At 35.7% G+C, this 10,127-nt stretch overlaps 1 protein-coding gene across 1 annotated transcript; it reads left to right on the top strand.

Moving 5' to 3' along the window:
- The first annotated feature begins 3,160 nt into the window (after positions 1–3,160).
- LOC143552114 (protein HOTHEAD-like) lies at positions 3,161–6,433 on the top strand. Its single transcript, XM_077042406.1, has 5 exons — positions 3,161–3,515; positions 3,619–4,260; positions 4,756–5,141; positions 5,333–5,799; positions 5,907–6,433. The coding sequence occupies exons 1-5, from the start codon at positions 3,428–3,430 to the stop codon at positions 5,971–5,973; spliced, it is 1,650 nt and encodes a 549-aa protein (XP_076898521.1). The 5' UTR covers positions 3,161–3,427; the 3' UTR covers positions 5,974–6,433.
- Positions 6,434–10,127: the final 3,694 nt, after the last annotated feature.

Here is a 10,127-nt window from a genome sequence, read left to right as displayed (position 1 = left end):
TCAAACCACAGGGACTAAAATGACCATTAACTCAAAATTAAAATAAGAAAGACAAAATTACCCTTAACTAACGGCATAACTGAATGCCGTTAGACGGATGAGACGTAATTGGCTAATATTTAAAACTATGACGACTAAATTGACAAAATTAAAAATTTTGGACTAAAGTGGCGAAAGTAGCAAACCACAGGGACGAAAATGGCCATTAACTCTTTATCTAATCTCCTCTAAGTTACCATTTTGTTCAAATATATCAATAACACAGGCGAGTATAAAAAAGGAAGTCATTTTCTTTATCAAAAACTTTAGCGATGGATTATGGACAACAATATTCGTTAGTTTTGTAGTTATAGATTGCATATGGAGATGTACATAAAGAGTATATTTTAAAACAGAATTGAAGGATGGATAGTTGAAGTGGTTTTGTTTAACATTGGACATAGTAGGTAGATTAAGAAGAACCATTGTTGTTGAACTATAAGAAAAATAAGTAGATAAAAAACAAACATTCTTTTTAACCATAAATACACAAGTAGGTAAAGAAAAACCAGTGTCTCCAACTGGAGTCCAATTAAATATATAATTAATAAAGGACAAAGGTATCAAGTACCAATTCTCATGATCCACTAAATACAAAAGAAAACCAATAAAGATTAACTTTTAATTTTTTTTCAGTACAATTTACCGAAGGTTAAAGGAAATCAATTTTTATAAATTTTTTTACAGATTGTTAAGTCAGAAGGAGCGTAGACATCCTCTCAAATCTCTAATTTATGTTATAACTTCTAATATATTAAGCACATCGACCCATATGTTACATCCTTATTATTTTCAATGCCTCAAATCTAATCTTTTGAGCTCAACTTTCTAAACATAGATTTTATTTTATTGTGAAAAATAACAATTAAGCCCAAAATTGTCTAACAATATCATAAATTGAATATTTGGAATATGCAAGTTATACAGAAGTGAGAGATGAAAATGTTTTCACATCTAATCAGGTATATGTCGTTTAGATTTTTTTTTGTGATTTCGGTTTCTTGTTTTATTTTGAAATGAGATATGCTCATCAATTGCTTACATTTTTTATTTTGTTTTCTGTTGGTTTTGCTTTGATTTCATTGTTTACGTGTTTTTTGAAATTCAAAAGGCATGAGATTTTTGTTGTCATTTGAGAAACGATAACATTCTAGCTAATATAAAACATAATATGACTATTATAATAATTATACTAAAATACAAATTTATTTAGAGTATCATTTTTAATGGTTATAATTCTACATAGTTTATTTAATGTAACTTTTTATCCACCCCATTTTGGTTTGACCCGACTCATCTTGGCTTGACCCGTGTTAGTTTGACCAGACTTATTCTAGGTTAACCTTTTTCTGTCACCCGCTAGCTAAAATTTATGAATCCGTCACTGGTTATAGATTACGTAAATAGATGTATAAAACTTAACACCGGATTTAAGGATGAATAATTAAAATAGTTTTGTTGCCTAAATGTTAGTAGATCAAGAAGAATCATTTTTTAACAATAAAAACACAATTAGATAAGAAGAATCATTTTTTTTTTTACTTCTTTCATTTTCATTATATAGAAACATAGATACTACATCAACATAGCAGGTAGGCCGCCGTTATCCCTTTCTGAATTGCAAACCCTAACCTGCTAAAGACATACCTCTGCCCCTTTGGAGTCGACACATTGTTATGCACAACCCGTTGGACCCTGGTTAGGAAACGGATAGCTTCCGGTGCCAAGGAGCCAAAGGTATCAAAAGCCAAATGGACAAAAACATGTTGGTTCTCTTCGCAGGCTTTAGCATGTTTCTCCACCTTCTTTGTTTCAGCCCTTTTCATTGCTTGCCCAGCTACAAACCCATTATCCCTCAAACCAGCTAAGAGAGATACCCCTGTGAGGTCAACACAAACGTAAATGAGTAGGTCAAGAAGAACTAACGTCTCCAAGGAGAGTCCAATAAAATAATTTATAAAGGACGAAGGTATTAAGTGTACCGACTCTCAAAATTATGCTCTCACTAAATACAAAAGAAAAACAACAAAAATAACTTTTAACTTATTTCAAGACAATTTAACGAAGGTAATAAAAAATTTTCCCGATTGCGATACTCTTTAGTTTTGTAGTTATAGATTGTACGTATATGAAGATGTATATAAAAAGTAGATTTAAAACCGCATTTAAGAATGCAGAACTAATAGCGATACTCTTTAGTTTTGTAGTTATAGATTGTACGTATATGAAGATGTATATAAAAAGTAGATTTAAAACCGCATTTAAGAATGCAGAATTAACCTAGTTTGTTGTCTAAATGTGCCACGTAAGTAGATCAAGAAGAACCATTGTTCGACCGACAAAAACATCGGTAGATCAAGAAGTGAACCATTTTTTAACCGTAAAAACACGCGTAGGTCAAGAAGAACCAACATCTCCGGCCATGAGACTTCAACCAACTAATTAATATAGGGCAAAGGTATTGAGTACCGACTCCCATGATGATGATCCTACTAAATTCAACGAAAACAATAATAAAAAAAATAACTTTTAGTTTATGTCTAAACGTACAGTTTACCGAACATAAAAAAAATTTAAAAGTTTATGAAGGTTACATCAATGCTTTCCTTATTAGTATTTTTTTAAAAAACATGCATGTAAGCAGATCAAGAAGAACCATTGCTGAACCATAAAAGCACAATTAGTAGATCAAGAAGAACCGATTTTAAACCCTAAAAAACACAAGTAGGTTAAAAAGAACAATTCTTTTACCATAAAAACACGACAATATGAAGAAAGCTCAATCTAACACCTTATATTGTCATATTACAATATGGTTAGGCTAAATGTACTTCTTCCTTTGAACTTTGAATTCCTTCAACAATTTCATTTAATATATTGAATATTTTTTAAATTTTATGATCTCTCTTTAAAAGTTTATTTATCTGTTTCTATAATGTTCATTTTTATCTTTTATTTCTCTCTTTTTTATGTTTATTTGATCATAATAAAAAATATTATTATTATTATTATTATTATTATATTTTAAAGTAATCCTACTATTAGAATTTGTCATTGATTAAACCTATGTTTAAATTATAAATTTATACAACAACTTGATGGCGGCCTAATTTAATTATGCATGGTTAGGTAATGCAAAAACAAAACAAGGGAATGGAGTCTCATTTTTTATTCATTTTATCTAAAGTAATTGCACCTACCGACTGGCTAGTCAATAATGGTGTCACATTAATCTTCCATACTCACCTAACACACTATTTAGCTAGCCATCCATCTTATATAAAATATATACCTTTGAGTTAACCTCTTTTCAATATCATACATTTCACATATGATGACCAAAACTATTTGAAACATTCTCAAGTTGTTGACAAACATCCTTAACACCATGCCTTATAGATTCTGGACAATGATCCTGTCTGCCATCGTCGTCGTTGTCAGTCTTTTCTTACTCGATTTTGCCACAGCCGAATTACGTATGCACTATATTTTACGCGATATTAATCATTTTATTACGCCGAATTTCATATACACTATTATTTAACTTTGTGTTTATTATTTTTATTTTTGTATATATAGCTCCAAACTATAGTTTCATGCATGAAGCAACAAAAGCCCCTAGAGTTTCATTCTATGACTACATCATCATAGGAGGAGGTACCGCTGGGATCCCATTAGCCGCGACCCTATCAGCTAACTACTCGGTTTTATTACTCGAGCGTGGCAAGGCGCCTTATGACGACGCCAATATCACAATTGTGTCCAACTTCGGGCGCTACTTCTTTGACACAACACCAGACTCACCCTCTCAGCAGTTTATCGTCGAAAATGTTGTGAACTCGCGGCCTAAGGTGCTAGGCGGTGGGACAGCAATCAATGCGGGGTTTCACTCGCGTGGTGAAGAACACTTTAACGAGGAAGCGAAGTTAACCGATTATGATTTGATCCAAGAGTCATATGAATGGGCAGAAAAAGTGATTGTTTTTGAGCCAGTGGTGCAAGCTTGGCAAACGGCACTTGCAAATGGACTAGTCGAAGCTGGGGTTGCACCCTACAACGGGTACACCTTAGATCATCTCACTGGTACTAAAGTGGGTGGTACCCTTTTCGATGAAAATGGGACCCGACATTCGGCTGCCGATCTACTTCAGTATGCTAATCCAGAAGGGTTGTCACTCTACCTACATGCAACTGTTCATAAGATCTTATTTAGACTCAAAGGTTAGTACAACATGCCATCATTCACATAATGTTATAGATTATAAATTATAACATATAATAAGTATAGATTATATTGCACAGGATTCATATACCATGTTTTTTTAATAAGGGGTCTTTTTTCATAAATTCATACACCATGTTTACACAAATGTAAACGATTGTTTATATATTATGCAGTTTTATTATATTCTGTCTTTTTTTCTTTAAAGGTGTATGTAAACCAGGACCCGAAAGAATAATATCAACCTTTCAAGAGATTACACTTATAAAAATACTTATAACCAATTTTAGAAAAGTGTATGCACTTAAAAATTTGAGAAAAATGTTAAACGTGTACGGTGCACACAGACATGTTTAACGATAGAGAAATCGATCAATTTCTTACAATTTTTTTTAACTTTATTATTGTAATAATAAGCTCAAAAATTCAACAAAAAAATCATGTGAAGTAACAGAACAAATGTTTTGTCATTTGACATATATGTTTGATTGTAGTAAAATCAAAGCCAAGGGCTTATGGAGTAGTCTTTCAAGATGCATTAGGGAAGAAACATGTGGCATATCTTAAAGGTGGAAAGAGTGATGAAATCATTTTGGCTGCTGGAGCAATTGGAAGCCCACAACTTTTGATGCTAAGTGGCATAGGTCCAAAAGACCAACTTGATGCCCTTAATATTAGAGTTGTGCTTGACCAACCTTATGTTGGTAAAGACATGGCAGATAATGCGCAAAATGTGCTATTTGTCCCTGCTCCCTTTAAGGTTGAGCAATCTATCCTCCAAGTTGTTGGTATTACTTCGTTTGGTAGCTATATCGAGGCAGGAAGTGGCTTTAACTTTATCTTCGCAAATCTTTCAGAGTACGAGGGCTATCACTATGAGGTATTGAAATGGCCCTTTTAACATACATATTGAGTAGATAGATTGATGACATGGACCTTTTAACATACACCCTCTTTAGTAATCATACACCCTCTTTTTATTGTACACTGTCCTTTACACAATAGTAAACGACAACTTACTATATAATATTTACTAGGACCCTTTGATGACGTGTTTTTTTTCTCTTTTAGAGGGGAGGATTCATCATAGAAAAGATTAACGGCCCGGTGTCTAAGGGCGAACTAAAGATTGTAAATCTGGATCCAGCTGACAACCCCTCGCTAACATTTAACTACTTCAATGAAACCGAAGATTTGGATAAATGTGTTAGGGGGCTTCAAACCATTCTCGACGCAGTTAATACAGAAGCATTTTCAGACTACAAGTTATCCAATATGACTAACCAAGATATTCTTGATCTCAACATGAAACTACCGTATAACTTGATTCAACACGGTAATATAAGTATCACCTTAGAACAACATTGCAGGGACACTGTAAGGTCTATGTGGCATTACCATGGTGGATGCCATATAGGGCAGGTGGTTGACGACGATTACAAGGTTATCGGTGTAGATGCTCTTCGAGTCATTGATGGATCAACCATCCTAAACTCTCCCGGACCTAATCCGGCAGCTAGTGTTTTGATGCTTGGAAGGTGCTTAAGTGTTATAATATAAACACATGTCATTTTAATATACAATAATGCATTAGTTTTCATTGTTTGTTACTAACTACTACATTGATATGGTCAATTCAATATAGGTACATGGGAGTTACAATACTAAACCAAAGACTAGCGGACGCAGTCAAGCCATATGCGGATTGGTGATCGAGCTTGTGTTCATCGATGCTTAGCTTAATTTCCTGTATTCTCATCTTGTAGTCAAACATGTTCTACTCTAAATCTCATGTCATTAAGTTTGTAATGGATCAGTAGGTAAACAAGCGTTTTTAATTTAATAAAGTGTTACCTTTTTGAACTTTATAAAGCTACATTGCAGTTTTTCTAAACACAACATGTCTTGTTGAAAATCCTACGGGTTGACTTCAAAGTCAACGTTCGTCGTTTTTGAAACTATGATGTCCGAAGGTTACTTTTCGATTGTCTAGTAGCATTTGAATATACAAATATGAAATTTCTTTCTTCCAGAATGTTGCAATATTGATTAGACCTTGGTTTGTTGTTACATGCATCTTTTCTATGCAGATTACTTTAGTTTTTATTTGTTTATTTCTTATTGATAATTTTATAATCTTGGTTTACTTAATTGATTGTAAACTGATGTTTGCAGCAAGTCATACAATATTGATTCAAGCCTTTAGGTATCTTGAATTTAACATTTGTTTTCATACTAGATTTTGTTAAAGTTTCAAGATTTTTGGTTTCTTGAATGCCCAATTCTACATAATGATTTTTTTGTGTACTAAAATGAGTTAAATTGGTGATGATTTTTATTTTTTTTTGTTAAAAACTCGTTCTAACCCGTACTTGTATTGCCAAAGGGGTATGTTCACCGAGTCGGAGAAAAAACAAAGTATGGGCCGAACCACTAAATCGAATCAGAAATTCGGACTTAGAGACTTCCATACAATATTTTATAAACATACGAAAGATTCGGATCAATAATTATGCCCTGACGCCACACCGGCGCCCGTTCGAAATTTTACCAGCATTGCCAAAGGGATACGTTCACCGAGCCGGAGAAAAAACAGAGTATGGGTCGAACCATTGAATCGGATCAGAAATTCGGTCTTGGAGACTTCCATACAATATTTTATAAACATACGAAAGAATCGGATCAATAATTATGCCCTTATGCCACCCTGGGGACAGTTCGAAATTTTGACAGTATTTACAAAGTAGTATGTTCACCGAGTCGGAGAAAAAACTGAGTATGGGTCGAACCACTAAATCGGATCAGAAATTCGGTCTTGGAGACTTCCATACAATATTTTGAAAACATAAGAAAGAATCCGATAAATATATATGCCCTTACGCCACCCCGGGGCCCGTTCAAAATTTTGCCGGTATTGCCAAAGAGGTATGTTCACCGAGCAGGAGAAAAAACTGAGTATGGGTCGAAACACTGATTCAGATCAGAAATTCGGTCTTGGAGACTTCCATACAATATTTTATAAACATACGAAAGAATCGGATCAATAATTATGCTCTTACGCCACCCTGGGGCCAGTTCGAAATTTTGCCAGTATTGCCAAAGGGGTATGTTCACAGAGCAGGAGAAAAAACTGAGTATGGGTCGAACCACTGAATCGGAAAAGAAATTCGGTTTTGGAGACTTCCACACAATATTTTATAAACATACGAAAGATCGGATCAATAATTATGCCCTTACGCCACCGCGGGGTCCGTTCGAAATTTTGCCTGTATTGACAAGGGGGTATGTTCACCGAGCCAGAGAAAAAACTAAGTATGGGTCGAACCACTGAATCAGATCAGAAATTCGGTGTCTTGGAAACTTCCATACAATATTTTGAAAAAATACGAAAGAATCGGATCAATAATTATGCCCTTACGCCACCCCGGGAGCCGTTCGAAATTTTGCTAGTATTGCCAAAGAGGTATGTTCACCGAGCCAAAGAAAAAACTGAGTATGGGTCGAACCACTGAATCAGATCAGAAATTCGGTCTTGGAGACTTCCATACAATATTTTGAAAACATACGAAAGAATCGGATCAATAATTATGTCCTTACGAAACCCCGAGGCCCGTTCGAATTATGCTAGTATTGCAAAATGGGTATGTTCACCGAGCCGGAGAAAAAACTGAGTATGGGTCGAACCACTGAATCGGATCAAAATTTCGGTCTTGAGACTTCCATACAATATTTTATAAACATACGAAAAAATCGGATCAATAATAATGCCCTTACGTCACCCTGGGCCCGTTCGAAATTTTGCTATATTGACAAAGGGGTATGTTCACAGAATCGGAGAAAAAACTAAGTGTGGGTCGAACCACTGAATCGGGTCAGAAATTTGGTCTTGGTGACTTCCATACAATATTTTTTTACCCTTCGAACGAATAGGATCAATAATTATGCTCTGACGCCACCCCGCGACGCGTTCGAAATTTTGCTAGTATTGCTAAAGGGGTATGTTCACCGAGCTGGTGAAAAATCTGAGTATTGGTCGAACCACTGAATCAGATCAGAAATTCGGTCTTGGAGACTTCTATACAATATTTTGAAAACATACGAAAGAATCGGATCAATAGTTATATCCTTACGAAACCCCGAGGCCCGTTCGAAATTTTGCTAGTATTGCCAAATGGGTATGTTCACCGAGCCAGAGAAAAAACTGAGTATGGGTCGAACCACTGAATCGGATCAAAATTTCGGTCTTGAGACTTCAATACAATATTTTATAAACATACAAAAGAATCGGATCAATAATTATGGCCTTACGTCACCCTGGGGCCCGTTCGAAATTTTGCTATATTGACAAAGAGGTATGTTCACCGAGCAGGAGAAAAAACTGAATATGGGTTGAAACACTGATTCAGATCAGAAATTCGGTCTTGGAGACTTCCATACAATATTTTATAAACATACGAAAGAATCGGATCAATAATTATGCCCTGACGCCACCCCCGCGACGCGTTCGAAATTTTGCCAGTATTGCAAAAGGGGTATGTTCACCGAGCTGGTGAAAAATCTGAGTATTGGTCGAACCACTGAATCAGATCAGAAATTCGGTCTTGGAGACTTCTATACAATATTTTGAAAACATACGAAAGAATCGGATCAATAATTATGCCCTAACGCCACCGCGGGGCCCGTTCGAAATTTTTCCAGTATTGACAAGGGGGTATGTTCACCGAGCCAGAGAAAAAACTAAGTATGGGTCGAACCACTGAATCAGATCAGAAATTCGGTGTCTTGGAGACTTCCATACAATATTTTGAAAAAATACGAAATAATCGGATCAATAATTATGCCCTTACGCCACCCCCGGGGCCCGTTCAAAATTTTGCCAGTATTGCCAAAGAGGTATGTTCACCGAGCAGGAGAAAAACTGAGTATGTGTCGAACCACAGAATCGGATCAGAAATTTGGTTTTGGAGACTTCCGTACATTATTTTATAAACATACGAAAGAATCGGATCATTAATTATGCCCTTACTTCACCACGCGGCCCGTTCGAAATTTTGCCAGTATTGCCAAAGGGGTATGTTCACCGAGCCGGAGAAAAAAACTGAGTATGGGTAGAACCGCTGAATCGGATCAGAAATTCGGTGTTGGTGACTTCCATACAATATTTTATTACCATACGAAAGAATCGGATCAATAATTATTCCCTGACGCCACCCCGCGGCACATTCAAAATTTTGCCAGTACTGCTAAAGGGGTATGTTCAGCGAGCCAGAGAAAAAACTGAGTATGGGAACCAATGAATCGGATCAGAAATTCGGTCTTTGAGACTTCCATACAATATTTTTAAAACATACGAAAGAATCGGATCAATAATTATGTCCTTACGCCACCCCGTGGCCCGTTCGAAATTTTGCTAGTATTGCTAGAGGGGTATGTTCACCGAGTCGGAGAAAAAATTGAGTATGGGTCGAACAACTGAATCGGATCAGAAATTCGGTTTTGGAGACTTCCATACTATATTTTATAAACATACGAAAGAATCAAATCAATAATTATGCCCTTACGCAACCCCGGGGCCGTTCAAAATTTGTCTAGTATTGCCAAAGGGGTATGTTCTCCGAGCAGAAGAAAAAACAGAGTATAGGTCGAACCACTGAATCAGGTCAGAAATTTGGTGTTGGTGACTTTCATATAATATTTTTTTACCCTACGAAAGAATCGGATCAATAATTATGACCTGACGCCACCCTGCTGATCGTTCGAAATTTTGCTAGTGTTGCTAAAGAGGTATGTTCACCGAAACGGAGAAAAAACTGAATATTGGTCGAACCACTGAATCGGATAAGAAATTCAGTCTTGGAGACTTCCA

This window comes from Bidens hawaiensis, unplaced genomic scaffold, assembly GCF_021521415.1.
Source record: "Bidens hawaiensis isolate Kalapana, Puna unplaced genomic scaffold, B.hawaiensis_p1.1 tig00016775_1, whole genome shotgun sequence".
NCBI lineage: Eukaryota > Viridiplantae > Streptophyta > Magnoliopsida > Asterales > Asteraceae > Bidens > Bidens hawaiensis.
This window is presented reverse-complemented; position numbering and strand designations above follow the sequence as displayed.